Consider the following 19516-nt stretch of genomic DNA (forward strand, 5'->3'; position numbering starts at 1 on the left):
AAAGTGTTCCAACTTGTGATCATTGTCATATCTAGTGTATTTACGTCTTTTCTTGAATGTTGAGCTTTATCGTTATCTTTGTCAAGCTCGTGATTATTTATTTCGAGTTCTGATACTTCTTTTATATCATTATATTTTTCCAATTCTGTTTTCGTTATTTCCTGCACATTGAAATTTGTCAATTCATTTTGTTCAATATCTAACAAAATATTCTCATGATCATGATCAATAAATGTTTTACCAATCGAAGTTTCTGATACTGTTCGTACTTCATTACTGATATCAAATGATATACCTTTATCTAAGATTTCAATCTTCACCTCTATTGCCTTTTTGAGACCAAAAATGTGTATGGGTTCTAGCAAATTTTCAATTTCTTGCTCACTTCTATTTACTGTAATCGTTCTCTCATGATTTTCCTTGTTCTTATTGCCTTGGGTTTGCATTTGATTTTCTTTTCTGTCCGCACACTCTAATGCTGTTTCTGTTGACATTGTAACTGATTTATCTTTCCTCTTCTCTTTGACCTTCTTTTTCGGTGGTTTCAATCTTTTACGTTTGTGAGGCAACCTATTAATTATTTCGTTCTCTTCTTCCTTTGGTTCGTGTGAACTAATGTTATTTTGGGAAGTGATTGCTCCTAGAAAACCTAAGATTTCCGAATGATCGTTTGTTCCCGATGAACTATTTTCTACTAATGAATTATCATTAATAAACCTGGATAAGCTATTTGAGTGTTCTGGCCGATCTTTTATCGGATCTGGATTGAGCGATCCTTTATGACAAAATATCATATCATCAAAGAATGTGTCATTACCTTTGCTTGGTATATGTAAAGTTGCTGAATAATCCAAATGATTATGTTGTTTCGGCAGTTGCCGTATTGTGCTCGCGATTGGTATGAGCCAATTCGATAAATGCGCAAGAGTGACAATCTCGTCTTTCTGGATGTTACTTTTGTATACAATCCAATTAGATTGAAGGTGAAATGGCATTTTTCCAACCAAATCATCAATAAGTCGATGATCGTACAAATATTCCTTCTTTTTCATAACCTGTATGTTTGTTACAAGATTTTCAAGCGCTTCGCTTAGTTCGGGGATTTTATTATTTTCCACCCGAATTTTTGTAACATCGTTCAGCAACTCCTGATAAACGATTTCAGGTCTTCCGTATAATTCCTCCAACCTTTTAATAATCATATTCACGTTTACGGGATCCAGAAAAAGTGATCTTACGCTTCTTTCTGCGTCTCCCTTAAGATATGTTTGAAGGCGATTCAAGTTTTCTAAATTACTGAAGCCAGCTTCCTCTGAGGTTTCATCAAATGCCTTTTTGAATTTAGGCCAATCTTTTGCTCTTCCATCGAAATATGGAAGTTCTCTTAATGTTGTACGTTTGTAGAACATATTATCGTTCACACGATTTTGCTTCAGTGCTTCAATCAAAGCCGATACCACAGAATTGTGGTCTTTGGGAAGTGGCATATCTTGCGAAAAATCCTTACATTTAATACAAATGTATTCTTCCCCGTTGGTTGGTTTCGTGTTTAACTTAGCACAAGCCAAGTGAAACCATCGGTCACACTCTTCACACTGGACCATTTTTGATTCGGAATCATCTGCCTGTGTACACAGTCTGCAGAGTCCGGCTTCGTTATTAACGAAGTACTTCTTGCTCTTTAAACCCATTTTGGTGTTGATTGATCTTCCTTCTCTGGTTTTAGCAACCGAAATTATTATGCAACTACTGTTGCTCAAGGTAGCGCGTAGGTCAGTTTTTTAATAACTGAAGGATTTATCCCAACAGGTAGAGTTCGCTTGTTCCTTTTGCCATAATCCTTGAAATTGAACGCCTTCTCTGTGGACAGGATCGTTCTTGTAAAGTTACTCTCTTTACAAACTGGATCGAATAATAATTCGCATCCTCTCCGGTGCTAAACCAATGTTAACGAATAATAATTCGTTTCATCTCTGGATGATAAGGAATTCGTCTCCTAACTGGAGCTTCAATCTGACTGACGAATGAGAATTCGTTTCCTCTCTGGAGCCACCAATGTTGACGGCGGAACTCGGGCCAGGCCACGCGAAGGAAAGGCCTTCAGTGTCCTGAGATCCAACCGAAAACAAATTTATATAAAAGATGGGTTTCTGCCCGAAAGGAGTTACCAAAATAAATTGTACATTAAACCTTCGGCTAGTGTTCGCGGTTCGTGGGAACCTATGCTTCGAAAGTGGCACAATTCATTCAATAACTTTTCGGATGGGGGCAGAGGGACCCGGATGAGACCTAAAGAAAAAACCTAGGAAAGGCCAAGACGTTCAAGAAAATCGAGACGTTTTCCGTTCAGTTTCTAAATTAGATCTGCCGTTTATTTGACAAAATTGGTTCTTATATACTAACATTTTTGATGGTGTTGAACGTGTCCGTACACGTTGTTTAATTGTATTGGTGCCAGTGTGCTTTATGTTTTCGTATGGTGTTTTGTTTATACTTCAATTCCACGCATTCTAGATTGATCCTAAACTAACTTGAAATTTTATGACCGTTTTGGGTAGATAACTGAAAGAATTCGTTACATGCACATATGCATGTTTTTCGTCCTTCATGCATTTTTCTCCTAATTTCTGTCTGCCTACCGGATGCACCAGCTCTAAAATATTTTTATTACCCTACACGTTGTTCGAGTGGCTTATGCTTATCGATGAGCTCAAGAAACGGGCCGTTCCAAAATTGTATGTTTATTTAGGCCAGCGATCTCGTTCTCATACGATAAGTTACAATAGCTTCGAATTTTTACCCATGCTTAGCCGTTGCAAATGAAATATTGCGTTGCAATTTAAATCTCCTCAACTCAGCCGTTGCAATTTAAAAATCGCCTCAAACCTACCCGTTGCTACCGCAACACTAATACTTGTAGACATACGGCATATCAAAGACTAGAGATCATCGGTGACCGCCTAGTCCGCCTACCGTTAGATCCACCGCTGGTTCATGACGGTTTTTTTTTTATGGTGGAGGTGCATCCCTCCCCCTGCCTGCTGCGTATGCACCGGGCAGGAGACAGTGTGGCAGTATGCAAGTTGCACACTGGATAGGAGCGGGCCCGCGGCACCGCCATCATCCCGCACATCTGCATGCCCGTCGTGGGTTCTAATCGCGTATGAACCATCCGCCGTAGCAAGGGGTTAGTCACCGGCTCCGGCTACGTGGTACTCAAGTCCTGAAAAGGCCGGCATGATCGCGTTGGCTATTACGCCAATAATAATAAAAAGAACTTAGCATAGCAGTCCACACCCGGGTAAGAGTTTGTCTTGACTTTGTTGCTGCCGGGCTACCGCTGTGACGCGACAAATGCACGGAATGCACTCGACCAAAACATGAACCTACCGATCCGAACCCATTCCAAGGCAGTGCCGGTCGCACGGCGTCATGATACCGACTCAAAACCAACAAGCCACCAGATTCTGGACGGACAGGTGCAGTATCATACGCGCACCGTAATAAACCAAACCAGAATTCTCTTTTGTATGAATTCAATTCAAGTTTTGTTTCCACTTGCGTCCGCTAGCGGAATTGGAAAGAAATGTGTAACATATCACATGCACGTTTGCTTCGATCGTTTGTCTTTTTAATACCCCCAACAGCAGAACCGGTCGCAAAGATGGTGGTGCCAATTAAATGGTTGTATTGTCTCCTAGGTAGCGGTAATCGACCGGGCGGCGTACAGTGCGTGTTCTGAGAATGCATGGAGTGTGTAGACGCAGCCGGTGACAATGCACGCATCAGAATCAAACAGTTTTGGGGTTCCCGCACGCACACACACACACGCGCACGCACGCATGCACGCGCGTACGCGAGAACGCACCCCGAACGCGCGTACACGCACGATCGATTTCCGCTACCTTATCGGTAGAATTGCTGGCTTAACTTGTAGCGCATCCTCATCCAAAGCACCGGGAGGGGAGGGGGATCGCGGCATGATAGAGTGGACGATCACTTTCCCCGCGCTGTGTGTGTGTCCGTGTGTGTGTGTCGTGGCCAGAAAACTCGAGACAAATTCCGGCACATTGAAAAAAAAATATTTTTTATTGCCACTATACACCGTGCTACATGATGTTTAGAAGGTCGTTGAAGCATCAAACATGTTCAGATTTAAAAAAAATATATTAGATCAGTGTTAGACGTTCTCGTACGCTTGTTTGAAATTGGCTTCTTCACCCTCGATTGGCACGGGCATTAAATAGCATCATCAGCAGCGGCACGAAATAAAATAAACCATCAATACACCGATAACACTTTAAATCCCAAAATGAACCAGCTTCTCCCGCATCGTCAAGGTCACACACGAATAAATAAATGCTAACACCCACCAATTACAATACACAACCGCAATGTCCATATACACCAACGCATACACACAATCAGCTGACGGCGAAAGGCACGGGCTGAAGCGCAAGTATAAGGCAAGGCAGGGAGGGGAAGGGAGTTAGAGGAAGAGGAGGAGGAAGGAATGGGCGCCAATATTTTTGAATTTTTCGGCCGTTTTTTTTTGCTCCACCGTCTGAAATAGTTCATCCATTCCTTCAACAGATGGCGCTCGTTCCGCACCTAAAAACTGCAATAAATACGCTGGCTATCGTAGTTTTGGCTGAAGTCTAGTGTATTTTTTTACGTATTTTTTGACACAAAACGACGCAAAAAACTACGCAGAAAACTGCTCGAATTTGCGCAGCGGGAGGCATGAACGCCTTGATTTCTTCCGTCGCTTTGCGCAGCGGGCGCTATGAACCAAATCTAAACTATCTCCTTTAAATAAATGAAAGATGTTATTTTCTCGTGCTGTTCCTCATGGGACAGATTAGCTTCCATCTACGACAACTCCCCCCCCTCCCCCCCTGGGGGGGTATTAAGTAGGCTCAACACTTCAAAGCCTACCGAAAACTACCGAAATAATCTTAACCTTCATTTCTATAACCACCTACCCGGGTATGTTTTGCTTATTCTTTTTATGATAACTTTTTATTGGATTATCGAATCGATGCAAAAAAATTAGAATGCCTAGAGAAACATGTTTTACAAAAGTGGTAAAAAGTTCAGAATTTTTCAATTTTTTAAAATGTGCTTTAAAAAATAAAATCAACTTTTACCCCTTACTTCTATAACCACCTACCCGGGTAGGTAATACATACAATAAAGGATTTTGGTTTCGATTAGTCGCTAATTTTGTAATGATATGTATAGCAATGCATGTAGTTATATTTATAGAATCTATTCAACAAGTTTTCTAGCTCTTAATATTCTTCAAAAGTCACATAGATTGAAATGATTGCCCCGACAGTCGGGAAGACATGGCGGTGTATTAGTGTCAGTTGAACTAATTGCTATGCATTCAATTTATGTAACTAAAAGCCATACTTCATAAATTTATAAACTAAAAAGAAGTATTGTTATTATAGCTGCATAGAATAAGTTAAATAAGACATTTTTTGACTAATTAAAATACAAATTCCCTTATATAATGTATTACCTACCCGGGTAGGTGGTCATAAAGATGAGGGTGTATTTTTGGTCATAGAAACGAAGGTTAAACTCCTACCGAAAACTACCGATAAAATTTTGATGCGCCTACCGAAAACCGCAAAAATAATCTGGCCACTCTGGTGATGAAGACGCTTGTTTGGTTTTCTTTTGGCAGTTGTAAATTAAAATTTAATGAAATCTAATGAAAAGTAACAAATGATTGTTTTTCCGATATCCTAAAACAGAATGATATGCTATTTCAACCACTATACGACCAAAAACCAACCATTTTACCTCTTAAAAATTGTACCTTGGGTGCGCTGTGGAAGTTGACAGACATGACAACGTCAGCTCGTGGCCACGTAACATAGCTGTCAAGTCGCATTTTCGCATCTTTTCCTCTTTCGCGCAGTTCGGAACTTGGTGGTGCCTATTTTCCCGTGTTCGATAGTGGCCAAGAGTGCGGATAGTTTTCACCGAAATTACTCGCCACGTTAGCGAATAAACGTAAGCATTCGTACGATTGATAGAACGCGATTGATAGTACAGCTAGGTAATGTGCGTTCCGTGCTAACGAAGTGCAGATCCTGCAGCGAGCGCGATGTAGATGTGTGTCGTTCGCTGCGTTTGTGGAATGTGCCTCCCTCCTCCTTGCTTTCGATTGGCAGTGTGTAAAATGATTACGAAAAAAAAATTGGCTCGATTCATGATGAGTTGGAAGTGGTGTCGTTCGCTCGGAGTAGGTTGTTCTCGAAAGCTGGTGAAGGTTTCGGTGGTGTCGCGCATTGTGAAATGATATTGCAACTAGCCTTACCTGCTATATTGCTGCATAGTGCAAGAGTGGACAATCTACCCACCCGAATCGATCCCCATGGTACTGTGGTGAAGTTGCAGTTGATTGAAGCAGGCCCGTTTGTAACCCCTCCGTGTGCAGTGGTTCCTTGAATGAGGAGGATTTCGTTTGAACGTGTATTGCGATTTGCATTCAATTACTGACGTGCGTGTGTGTGTGCGTATGTGTGTATACTAGTGTGTGAGCGTGTGTTGCGTTGTGTGTAAAGCGAGGGTCAACGTGTCTCTGAGTTAAACGGACAGAGGGCAGGGTTTGGGCCAGATTGTTCCTTGAATGAAGTCGTTGTCGTCCTCCTCACTTGCAGAGTGGATTCATAATCCACTGGCTGGGATTTCCGTTTGCCCTTGTCGATTTGCCTGGCAGCGTGTGTGTGTGTATCTGTGCACGATAAAGGAACGTTTCGTTTTGTTCGGCACAAATTGGGTCATTAACATGGTGGAAGGACGCCACCAATTATGATCGATGTTGTTGCTGCTCTGCATTGTCTAGAGCTGCCTGACCTCGAGAGTGTGTCAAGCAAATCTTTCAGTTTTCATCACTTGTATCACTTGTAGAGATATTGTTAAATTAACTTAAAATACGAAAGTTTGCTATAATTTCAACAAATAGTAGCTGCACAATATGTATGGTATTCAATATAATCAAAATATTGTAACAAACAGCTGAATTACGATCACGTAGCAGTTTCACTTTGTGTAACTCGCATCAGTTACCTATCCATCCTCAGCTGTGCGATCGTGCGTCACCAACACAATAATGACTCAGCAGTTAGCTTAAGGCTGCGCTGTACCTTAGATTGCTTTGTTTTCACAGTTTTTGTTTACATTTATTGAAGTATTAAAGATAATTTTACGTCATCATGCACACGAAATTTGGATTCTCACCCAATGAATCGCACATCTTGGTAATGATTGTTCCACTGGAACTGAACAGGGGCAACTAATACATGGATAGCATTCAATTACAAACGTTGATGATTGTATTACCACCGTTGATCACGTAGAACGTACGTTTTACGCGATATTTCAATACAACCATATCAATGAAAGCTGGCCCTACACGTAGCAATTAAACACGTGGCTATACATGTGCATCTCATAGTGTTCGAGCCGAGTGAAAACGAGACGAGGTAAAGGAGTCTCTGTAGTAGTCGCCTAATCGCGCATCGTCAATTTTTGATAAGAAATAATTGCTACTCCTCCTGATAGCAACGTTTGTTCACCTTCTGTACACATTGGTTCTCTTTAAAATAAAACAAAACCTTCGCAAATAGTCGACATATGCGTGCGGGTTGAAGGAAGTTCATTCCACCGTCTTTCCCTGGGATCTTCACGGTCACCAACAGCACTTTATCTACGGCCGCTTAGCAAGGTTGTTGAATAAGCCGTCTGTTCCACTGTCCCTTTGTGGTAGTGACACAGTCTGGGCAGCGCAGATCAACATTTGCGCGAGATGAGGAGCTGCTTTTTGACTGTGTGTGTGTGTAGTACAACGCACATTACGAATGCAAAGATATTTCTTTTTAATGAATTGATAATTTCTAAGTCTCGCGTAGCTATGCGTAGAACTGCATATTTTGTATTACACGTATCTTTGTTTTGTTTCAATAAAACATTAACTTATTACATCGTAATTACATGGCAACAGATCGTGTTATTGCCGAGACTTATGTTAAGGAAATCAAGTTTTAATTAATATCCTTAAAAACTGAAGTATTCTGAATAGTGGTGGGAGCTCGGAATCGGACCTACCCGATTCCGATTCCGTATTGGAATCAATTCCGGAGCTGATTCCAGAGCCGATCCTGGAACCAATTCCTGAGCCCATTCCGATTCTGGAAATCGATTCCGAACCTACTATCCGGAAGCGATTAAGACAGGACACGATATGTTGTTTCATATCGATATATCGTTGTACGAAGTTGAGGGTCTTGAAGGGCAGTGTGCAAATTAATAGTTAATTAATAACAGTGTACAGTTTTTCTTGCATTTTCTATACTAATTTATTATTTTGTGTTTAATTTTAGCTCTATTAAAGCGTCCACTACATCTGGATGATGTCTTATCCACCACAATATTATGGAATTCCCAACGGTTTCCCACACACTTCCAATGGCCAAAGTCCGCAGTATCAGTACCCACAACAACAGCAGCAGCAGCAGCAACCACAACAACTCCAGCAGCCGCAAAGTCAAGACCAACAGCTGTATAAGGGACAATCTGGAGACGCATCGAACGTATCCAAGGGACCTACATTGCCGAATGGTCCTCCGCCAGCGATAGCGAACAGTCAGCTTCCGCCCACTACAGCAAAACCGTTCACTGCTGCTGGTGCTGCTGTCGCCGGAGGACCGCCAGCGGCGGCTGCAGCATTCCCCATACCGTCGCAAGGATCAGCAGTGCCTACGCAGCTTCGAACTAACATTGTACAGAACTGGGCAACTACGAACGGGAACAGTACCACCTCGTCACGTACATCTTCACCGGCTTTCGGGAGCAATGGTATGCCACCAGTGGCCGTGGCAGCCCCCAGGACGGCGCCGGCACTAGCGTCCGAACCGGCGCGGCTCTATCCTACCACCAACGGTAACAACAACCACAACAACAACAATCTTCCGTCGATGGCATCTAGTCAACTTCAACCACCGCCACCAGCCGCACCTCAGACGCTCCCGAGTGGGCAGGCTACCGCTAGCGGCTACAACCTCAGTCCCAACAACAACTGGTCCAGTGCGAAAATGGCACAGCAGCCCGGCGCAGCCAATCTCATCAACACGCCACCAAAAAGTGCATCCGGTATGTCGACGCCACTGAACGCTTCTACGCCAACGCTGACCGGTCCGACGATACTGGGCGGACAGCAGCAAAGTGTGCAAAAGTTAACCGCCAGCGTGCAGGATCTAAGCCTGCAGCGGCCACCTACCATGGGCGTTGCTGCGCAGGCAGCTGGCGCAGGAGCAGCAACGACGCAGGCGCCGAATCAGCAGTCGCAGCAAGCACCACCAACGGTTAACGGTGGTGGGCCACCAGTTGCCTCCACCGCTACCACAAACGGTACAATGGGCGCAGCGGCTATGTTTGCGTCGCATCCGGCAGGAGCGGCTGGTCGGGGGTACGGTCAAGCGCCACCACCGTCCAGTGCGCAGTATCAACAAATGCAGCAACAGTCACAACCACCACTAAAGCATACACAGCAGCCGCAGCAACAAACGGCGCCATCATCGATGCTTCAAGGTCCAATGCCGAATGGGCCTGGTAGCACTACTAATCCATCGCTCCAGGCGGCAGCCGCTGGGATGGGAAAGTTTAATGCTCCTCCACCGACAGGTGCCGCCTTGGGTTCAACTATGCCCACAGCACTCAGTGCCGGACAAACGCCATTGAACAAAAGGCCCATGTATCCCCCGGCATCGGCGATGGCTGGTGCTGCTCCTCCGCCAGCGAGCGGTGGTCAGGTTCCGTCGCAAAACCCGTACACTGCTATGATGCAACAACCTGGCGCTCCGGTGCAGACCCAGCCACAGCATCAATTTCCATCCCAACAACAGCAACAGTTCCAGCAGCCACCACAGCAACAGCATCAGCAGAATCAACAACAGTTCCATCCGCAGTATATGCAGCAGCAGCAACAGCAGATGCAACCTCAGCAACAAATGCATCAGCAGCAACAACAGCGTCAGCAGTACGATCAGAGCAAATATCAGGCGGGATACGATGACGGTGGGTACGGGCGAGATTACTCGAGAAATGTTGTGCGCACTGGCTTCAACAGCCTGTGGGGCACCAATGCGGTCGACTTGCTGCAGAATCGACACGTTTTACCCACCGATCGAGTGACTCCACCGTCGATACATTTGGTGAATCCGCTGCAAAGCTCGGCCAATTGCAATCCGGAGTAAGTTTTGTCGATTGTTGTTTGTACTTGAGAACGATTTTCTAATTTTGGCGTCCCGCTTCCTTCCACACTCCTTGCAGCATATTCCGATGCACTCTAAACAAGATACCGGAATCATCGTCCCTGTTGCAAAAATCACGCCTACCACTGGGATTGTTGATTCATCCGTTCCGGGATTTGAATGTAAGTGGCATAAACAAATGGGCAATAAAACGAAACAATGCCACTATCCGCTTACCCTATCCATATTGATACTTTTCAGAACCTGCCCGTTATCTCCTGCAACACAATCGTACGCTGCAAATCCTGCCGGACGTACATAAATCCATTCGTGTTCTTCTCGGATAGCAAAAAGTGGCAGTGCAATCTTTGCTATCGTACAAACGATCGTATGTATTCTGTTGTTTTGTGCAACTTGTGCCTACTACTGCTCGATGTACATAAAATTAATATCGATATTATTTGTCCTATTGACACACAGTGCCGGAAGAATTTCAGTATGATCCAGTTACCAAAACCTATGGCGATCCAACCAGAAGACCGGAGATCAAGTCCAGTACGATCGAATTTATTGCTCCATCAGAATACATGGTAAGGCAGAGAGAACGAGAGTGCGACCGAGAGGTCTACCAAAGAAGTCTAGGTCTTCCAAACATTGGCAAACGTAACTAAAAATGTACGATCCACCTTTTCCCAGCTGCGTCCACCACAACCGGCCATCTATCTGTTCCTATTAGATGTATCATCGCTAGCCCAACAGTCGGGCTACCTGTACACGGTTTGCAATACACTGATGGAGCATCTGGATTCCCTGCCCGGGGATGCCCGTACGCAGGTCGGATTTATTGCGTACAACAGTGCTATTCATTTCTACAACATTTCTGAAGAATACAATCAACCGCATGAGGTGACGGTTTTGGATGTTGAAGGTAACTGTTAACTGAACCTGGAAAATGAACAATACATTATTAAGCAATTTGTTTTGTTTTTTTAATCATTTAGACGTGTTTCTTCCGTACCCGGACAATCTGCTAGTGAACTTGAAGTCGTGCAAAGAGCTGGTCAAAGATCTACTGAAACAATTGCCCAAACGATTCGAACACACACACGATACTCATAGTGCTCTGGGAGCGGCGTTACAAGTGGCATATAAGCTGATGGTAAGTGTGTGTGTGTGCATTTGATAATAACAAAACAAAAAAAGGATAAAATTTTGTTATTTTAAAAAAAAGGTAAACATTTATCGATGTGTAATTGTTTTTTACAGAGCGCTTCCGGTGGACGTGTTACAGTGTTCCAGACATGTTTACCCAACTACGGTCCGGGAGCACTGCAGTCAAGGTATTTAATTGAAAATAATGTTTTCAATTAAATATGATCGTTATCGTCTACATTCAATGACTTTTCCATTTGCATTTACCTTTCTGCAGAGAAAATCCAAACAATCGTTCCTCGAAGGAAGTGGCCCACCTAGGACCGGCTACAGATTTTTACAAACGTCTCGCTTTGGAGTGCTCCGGTCAGCAGATTGCTGTCGATGTATTTTTACTAAATAGTCAATACTGTGATTTAGCAACAATTTGTGAGTAGCAAAATGCGGCGAAAGGAATACGCCAGGATTATTTTGACAGCACAACTAAACTGTTTCTTCTTATTGTTGATTTGTTGTTTTGTTTATCAGCTGGCATTAGCAAATTTAGCGGTGGCTGCATGCACCATATCCCGCTGTACAGTGAATCGAAGCCGCAGCTAGTGAAAACGCTTCGCAAGTCGTTGGAGCGTTATCTGACGCGTAAGATTGGGTTCGAGGCGGTGATGCGGGTACGGTGCACTCGGGGGTTGACAATACACACATTCCACGGTAACTTCTTTGTCCGCTCGACGGACCTACTGTCCCTGCCGAACGTGAATCCGGACGCAGGCTTTGGAATGCAGGTGCGTGTTGTGCGGACTACCATAATCTAGCTGCTTTATCAACAACGCTACGGCGAGGCAAGCATATGCTAATAGCGAATCGCATTGTTCTGTTGCAGATAACGTACGAGGAAAGCTTAACCAAAATCAAGACGGTTTGCTTCCAAGCGGCCCTGCTCTACACGAGCAGCAAGGCAGAGCGACGTATCCGCGTGCACACGCTGTGCATACCGGTTACGGAAAGCCTGTCGGAGGTGATGTACTCGGCCGATCCGCAGTGCATAGTCGGGCTACTGTCGAAGATGGCCGTCGATCGTTCCGTAACGTCCAGTCTGTCCGATGCCAGAGATGCCTTCATTAATGCAACGGTCGACATCATCAGTGCGTTCAGGCTGGTGCAAAATCTGGCCCAAACGTCGAGCAAACTAATGGTGCCGGAAAATCTGCGACTGCTGCCTTTGTACATACTGGCCATGTTGAAGCATGTAAGTGGCAATGCCTTCCTTGTTTGGGTTTCCCTCCAGAACGGTTCGAATCTTATTTTTATAATTGCTCTGTATTTTAGCCTGCTTTCCGCACGGGGACGAGCACACGGCTAGACGATCGTGTGTTTGCCATGAGTGAAATGAAATCCCTTCCGCTGGATCAACTGATGCGGTACATCTATCCCGATTTCTACCTATTAGATTGCCTGTTTGTATCGGGTAACGGTGGTTACGTCGATGACGGACACAAGCTAGAGCCGCCACGATTGCACTTATCAGCCGAGAAGTAAATATCGAGTCATGAAAAGTGTTGGATGAGAAGATTTTTTTAATTTTACTATTGCTTTTCTCCCTTTTCTAGGCTAGACTCTCGATCGATGTTTTTACTTGATTGCGGTCCGTACATGTACATTTATATCGGCTCCAATGTGGCTTCAAGCATAGTGCATGATATCTTGGGTAAGTTGGGGTGAAGGACGGTTTTGCTTGGTGATGATCGCAAATTACTTACACATTTATCTCCACCCTGTCTGTAGGATACAACTCAGTCGCTGAAATACCTGATTTTTGCATCGATCTACCCAGTCGGGAAACGAAAGCGAGTGAAGCTTTGTTAAATTTCTTGGATATTGTAAATGAAGAAAAACCTTACACATCGTATGTGCAAGTCATTCGGTAAGAAAACTTAGCTTTTAGCGTAGCTTCGCTAGTACAGCCATCGGTGGTACCGCGCAACTGATTAACGCTGAACATTTCTTTTCCCAGTGATACCAGCCAATTTAGGTCGGCAATGATAGAGAAATTCGTAGACGATCGTAATCCAAATTCGCTGTCCTACTACGAGTTTTTGCAGCATTTAAGTACGCAAGTAAAATAAACAATGCGATGGTGCAGTGTGTAAATGGCCACGAACCAGAGGATTTTTTCTACATCAGCTCTTCAAAGATAAACATTGTTTGCAACTAAAAGGTATCATTGTATGTATATAGCATACTTACTAAGCTGAACTGTTTTGCGGGTACGCTCGTGGTGCAAACACAATAAACCTACAATGCATATTTCGCATACACAGTTGTGTAGCTATGGTGAGGTAGCGACATTCAAACATAAGTTCGATCGATTTTAAAACTCTTAAAATACCGATGTTGCAACAGACGTGTCCCGAAACTATAAACACAGGTCTTCAAAACGGAACGAGCTAGCATAATAGAGAGAGTGTGTGTGTGTGCGCGCGTGTGTGTATGTGTGTGTGTGTGTAGAAATATTGCTTTGGCATGGGTTGATCTATTATAATCCCAAATAGTGCGTATTAAAGCCCGACAGTGCATTAAGCAGACGGTTATAAACAATTGGAACAAAAAATGGAAAGTGGAAATTTGTGAACCAGTAGCAGTAATGGGACACACCATGGTGTATCAGCAAGTAGAATAGTTAGTGTGGCAGGTATGATATCTTAGTTTTAATTTAGGAAACAAATAATGAATAAACAGAAAACAAGTACCCAATAATGTATGGCATATTCCAACGAACCAAATCAAAATGTTATATGCAAGCGAACGTTGTAGACATTTTAGTACAGGAGATCGGGAATATTACACATTTGATTGTTTTTCTCGCGTAGTCAAATGAACCGTTTTCCTAATACTAGACAATTTATTCGAAACAGCAGAAACTCAGGCGTTGGTTGGGCAGCCACCACCAGGCTCGTACGAACGAGCAGGACAGCAAGGAAATAAGAATTACACGTAATGATCGAGCTGTTTGCTATGAAGTACTTTTGAAAATACTATTCGCACGTTACAACGCTATCGAAGAATGTGGGTTCTTTAACGACCCTAGATATTGAAAAACCAAAATCTACACCGATGCAATTTTCATGTTAAAGTTCTATGTTGTCCCTCTTCTATACATAACCCTTAGCTTTATATACTATATGTTCATACAGGTTCAATGATTAACTTCAGTCTAGGGTTGATTGTGTTGTTTTTCAGTGCCCTATACATTTTCCCTGCGCAAAACCAGACCAGAAGTCCAATGATGTGGTTTATTTGAGGTTTAGATAATAAAAAATTCTCATTCTCAAACCGTTAAAATCTGTTTCTTTTACAGCTTGTTCAGTGCAGTGTTGAGGAGCTAACAAGGTTAAGTCGCATATGATGCGTACTTTTGCAATTTTGTTTGAAATAATACTTTTTGCTAAGTTATTCATGCCTATTTGTAAGAACGTAGCTTAATCAAGATGTCAGGTTGCGCTGCAATAGGAAAAAAACGCCCTTCCGTTTTAATGTAGGCTGCCGTTGTTTAATTTTGTCTTTCGGTTTGCCCGTCCAGTGTGAGATAAAATGCAGAGAAACACGCGTGACGCATTGTGAAGATTCAAAATGCAGGTATGCCAGAACTAGATCACATTTGTTAGTTAGAATGTTTGGTTGACAAACAAATCAACATAAGCTAGCGGGGAGGAATTTATGTAGTGCGGGATAGTGGAAGAATTTGGTGTAATATATCTGTAACGAGTAAGGCTTATAAACATGAGATAAAATACCAATCCGCAAATTTGTTTGGCATGTAATTTGCATCTCTGCAATGTACTATGTTTGATTCAAATATTGAGAAAATAACATCGACATTTCTAGCCAGCCGTGTTCAAGCGATTGTCCCTAATGTAGGAGAGGGGAAAAATACGTCATCATTTTTGCAATTTTTCGTCATCTTTTTGAAGCTATTTTTTACTACAAGCTGCAAGCGGGTCAATATATAATCAGTATCACATTCCAGCCTCTATCGTTGTCATTTAAAACTGTTTTAAATGCTATTCTATAATATTTGAATTGACAGCAACAAATCTATTCGAAGTCGATCAATTCGAACATCGGTGAAACGTCATCACGACCAAATTATTGATCTAGTTGGCAGCACGGTTTCAAACGACGCAACGGTATTGTGCAAAATTCGACCATTTTGTTCATTTTTACTACGCACTCGTGGTGTCGTTCCGCAATAAACTCGAAACAATGTGTGGTGGCTGTAATGTAAATTATAGTGCATTGCTATTCGCAAATTTGTATTTAGTACAGAAAAAAAACCAAACAAAAAGATGAAAATGATGTGAGTATGGAAAACTTATAACTGTGTTTATTACGTAGAGCTAACCTAGCCAATTAATTCATGTTTTCATATTTTGCATCAATTTGTCTTACTTCACATTAGTTGGTATTATTGTATAATAATGATTCCGCGTTTGTTCTGATAATACTTAACACAACATTATAAAACTTTTCTACCGGTGTAAAGATGTAGTGCATAGTAGTGATGGGTGTTTCAGAGCGCACCAACGGCTGCGGAGCCGGCGGAGAATCAACGGCTCCGGACTAGTGATGGGTAACCGGAATCGCACCCACGGCTCGGAATCGCTTCCGAGCATTGCTACTCCGGCTCCGATTCCGAAAAATTCAAACCGTAGATTCCGCCCGGAGCCGTCGGAGCCGTCTGGAGCCGTTCGGAGCCGTCGGAGCCGTCCGGAGCCGTCGGAGCCGTCCGGAGCCGTCGGAGCCGTTGGAGCCGTTGGAGCCGTTGGAGCTGTCCGGAATCGTTGGAGCCGTCGGAGCCGTCCAGAGCCGTCGGAGCCGTTGGAGCCGTCGGAGCCGCTAGTCGGCAGCTGGAGCCGGTCGGTGCCGTCGTAGCAGTTGGAGCCGACGGAGCCGGTTGGAGCCGTCCGGAGTCGACGGAGCCGACGGAGCCGTTCAGAGCCGGTCGGAACCGTCGTAGTCGTTGGAGCCGACGGAGCCGTCGTAGTCGTTGAAGCCAACGGAACCGGTTGGAGACGTTGGGGCCGTCGGTGCCGTCGAAGCCGACGGAGCCAGTTCGAGCCGTCGGAGTCGTTGTAATAGTCGGAAGTATTCTGAAGCGCTTTAATTTCCTGATATCAGCGATGATTTCATTTAAAAAAACAGCTTACGAGTAAAAAAAGAGTCTTCTTCATTTATTGCTCTGAAGTTTTTTTGTATTTTTTTTAAACAATAAAGTCAAAAACAATTGTTTGCTCCGTATATATATAGGGAAAAACTATGAATCAAACTATTATTGATCTTTATTTTCATAAAAGATGGAAAATAAAGTTATTCGGTAAAAAACAGGTGCGGCCTAAACCATACACGTTAGTCGATGTAAACAACCGTGCAAAACTGCCATAATTACACTCTTCTGCCTCGTTGTTTCGTAATTTATCAAACCCACCTCCCGTCAAAGTTCTATTGCTCCTTGACCTCCTAATTTGATTCATTTTTAGCAAGGAGGATCATTTTTTTTAAGGAGCAAACAATTATTTTTGGCTTTATTTTTGAAAAAAAAAAACACAAAAAAACTTCATATCAATAAATGAAGAAGACTCTTTTTTACTCGTAAGCTGTTTTTTACAATAAAATTATCACTAATATCGGGGAATTGATGCGCTTCAGAATGCTTCCGACTGTTACAACTACTCCGACGGCTCCAACTGTCTCCAACTGGCTCCGTCGGTTTCGACGGCCCCAACGGTTCCAACCGGCTCCGTCGGCTCCAACCGGCTCCAACCGGCTCCAACCGGCTCCAACCGGCTCCGTCGGCTCCAACTGCTACGACGGCTCCGACCGGCTCCAGCTGCCGACTAACGGCTCCAGACGGCTCCGACGGCTCCAACGGCTCCAACGGCTCCAACGGCTCCAACGGCTCCAACGGCTCCGACGGCTCCGGACGGCTCCGGCTGCCGACTAGCGGGTACGGAGTCAGCTCCGGAGTCGAATCCGGCGCCGTGGGTGCGGAGTCGGCTCTGGAGCCGTTGATGCGAAGCCGGCTCCGAAATTGTTTGCAGTCGGTCGGAGCCGTTTTGCTCATCACTAGTGCATAAATGTAGTATTACATTTCGTACATTTAGTAGCTTTTGATGTATAATGATCAGTTCCAATACTTTCGAGGTGGCACATAATGAGGTGATCCCCCGATAACTTGGTGCCTTATTTCTGTCGCTTTTTTTAAGTAATGGAGTCATACACGACGTTTTCCATATTTCAGGTATTTTACATTCATTAAATGACAACTGAAATAAACGCGCTAATAGATGACCTAGTGTATCATAGCATTTTTTTTACAACAACGAATGATTTCCATCCGGACCAGGAGAATAAATCATTTTAAGCGTGTTTAAGGCGTTTTTAACACTTTCCGTGTCCACACGTAGATTCTGTATATTGATGATGTTATTTCGAGCGTTATTTCGAGCGTCATATACGTTCAATTTTACTAGCATCAGTATTATGATCGCTGTACATGTCACTGAATCTGGCAGCGAAAGTTTCACATACATCTTGATCGTTGACAACGACGACGCCTTTGTATTCGATGTGGCAACACGAGCACTTATCTTTGAGCCTTGCATGGAAAAATCCTCAAAAAGCATTTATACACCGTATAATCTTTGCGACCAAAACGACTCAACCTGAAAAGCCAAGCTGAATACATCAAGAGAAAAAGTGTCTTGCAGTGGTGGATTAACACCATGCGGCAGCTTAGTTTGCCTAGTGTTTATTTCGCCCCTGGGTGTCTGTAATTTCTATGAAATATATGATGTTTAAAGAGCTAAGATCTAAACAGCATAGAGCCGTATGCGACTCGCTACAGTACTTTACCGCTGCACTAGGGAGTTTAAGATGTCGTGAGCTGACATCTTGGTTTCAACTCTCAACTATATAGTAGTAGTAATCTTCATCGGCGGTTGGTCTAATTTCCACTTTTTCTGACATCTTCTGAGATCTTCTTCTTTTTTAGATCTTCATAAATAGTATTTATTGTTTACGAACTATCTTTCGTTTCGTTCGTGATACAACCAATAAGGCCGTTCTGCAGAGAAAACAATGTATGAGACCGGGTCCAAAAAGCTAACAGAGAAAATCTTAAAAAGAAGAGTAACAATATTTTAATTAACAAGTTTTTAATTACTATAAACAAAAGAAAAAAATCACCATTTGTGTATAATTTAATTTAAAAAAAATCAAGAGGCATCAAGAGGCGAATGAGGCTCAAAGTCTCTATAAAACAAGGGGAAAAAATGATCCGACTACAGATAATGCACGTGAAACTAGTAAGGACAAAGCATCATGTAAGGTTGTAGAAGTACAAGTACGTGATTAATGTTACATCAATCAGATCAGTACTACCTTCAATGTAATATGGCACGATGGGTTAGTTAGAACTGTAATTTTGGATGAGCCCGTTTAATTTGAGTAGTACAGTACATTACGGGTAGGCATCATCGATGGACTGGTCGTAAATGATTGTACCGAATGGCTAGGGTACCAATAGCTATCACGGCACATTGGCGTATGGCAAAACTGGCTCCATCTCCGAAAAACCATGTTCGTCGCGTGTATGTCGCTAGAGAGCATGTTCATAGTGAGGTTTCGTTGGACATTGTCGTAGCATGCACTAACCGTCTCAACCTGTTCTTGTGTATTAACATTGTTGGGATGTCGCCAAAATAGATGAGCGTCATTTTCACAAACAGAGCCATACATTTTCTACTCTGATAATTCAGAGCTTAGGACTTGCGGTAATAAAGAGGTCGCAGAGCTTGGAGCACGCTTGACGGTTCGATTTTCCTGTACAAGACGTTTCCGCTATACTTCGACAGTCAGGGCCTGCTGCATCCATGTAGTTTTGCCTATGTTTTTCGGAATCACAGCGGAGTTGGGAATAAGTAGACGATCTGTGAGCTGGCCTTAAAGCTTGGCCGTTGGGATAATTTCCTGTTGTGCGTGCCAAAATGTAAACTAAAACGAGAGAAAGAGAAACGACAACAAACTTGATGGCATGC

General features: G+C 43.3%; 1 protein-coding gene across 2 annotated transcripts; it reads left to right on the forward strand.

Annotated features, from left to right (window-relative positions):
• Window positions 1-5888: 5888 nt before the first annotated feature.
• On the forward strand, window positions 5889-15241 carry LOC120948112 (protein transport protein Sec24A). 2 transcript variants are annotated; one of them, XM_049607212.1, is made up of 15 exons: window positions 5889-6076; window positions 8403-10270; window positions 10351-10453; window positions 10533-10659; window positions 10752-10861; window positions 10968-11199; window positions 11273-11430; window positions 11538-11611; window positions 11701-11852; window positions 11952-12205; window positions 12304-12669; window positions 12750-12955; window positions 13031-13128; window positions 13206-13344; window positions 13435-15241. In XM_049607212.1, exons 2-15 carry the CDS (start codon window positions 8430-8432, stop codon window positions 13544-13546), a joined length of 3972 nt encoding a protein of 1323 aa, XP_049463169.1. In that variant the 5' UTR covers window positions 5889-6076; window positions 8403-8429; the 3' UTR covers window positions 13547-15241. The 2 variants fall into 2 exon arrangements, with proteins under 2 accessions (XP_049463169.1, XP_049463168.1); XM_049607211.1 differs by having other exon boundaries at window positions 5889-6030.
• Window positions 15242-19516: the final 4275 nt, after the last annotated feature.

Source organism: Anopheles coluzzii, chromosome 2 (assembly GCF_943734685.1).
Source record: "Anopheles coluzzii chromosome 2, AcolN3, whole genome shotgun sequence".
Lineage (NCBI taxonomy): Eukaryota > Metazoa > Arthropoda > Insecta > Diptera > Culicidae > Anopheles > Anopheles coluzzii.

Coding starts and splice junctions, on each gene's coding strand:
- LOC120948112 (XM_049607212.1), top strand. CDS start 8,430: ATGATGTCTTATCCACCACAATATTATGGAATTCCCAACGGTTTCCCA. Junction 10,660..10,751: donor TTGCTATCGTACAAACGATC/GTATGTATTCTG, acceptor ATTGACACACAG/TGCCGGAAGAATTTCAGTAT. Junction 11,431..11,537: donor AAGTGGCATATAAGCTGATG/GTAAGTGTGTGT, acceptor TGTTTTTTACAG/AGCGCTTCCGGTGGACGTGT.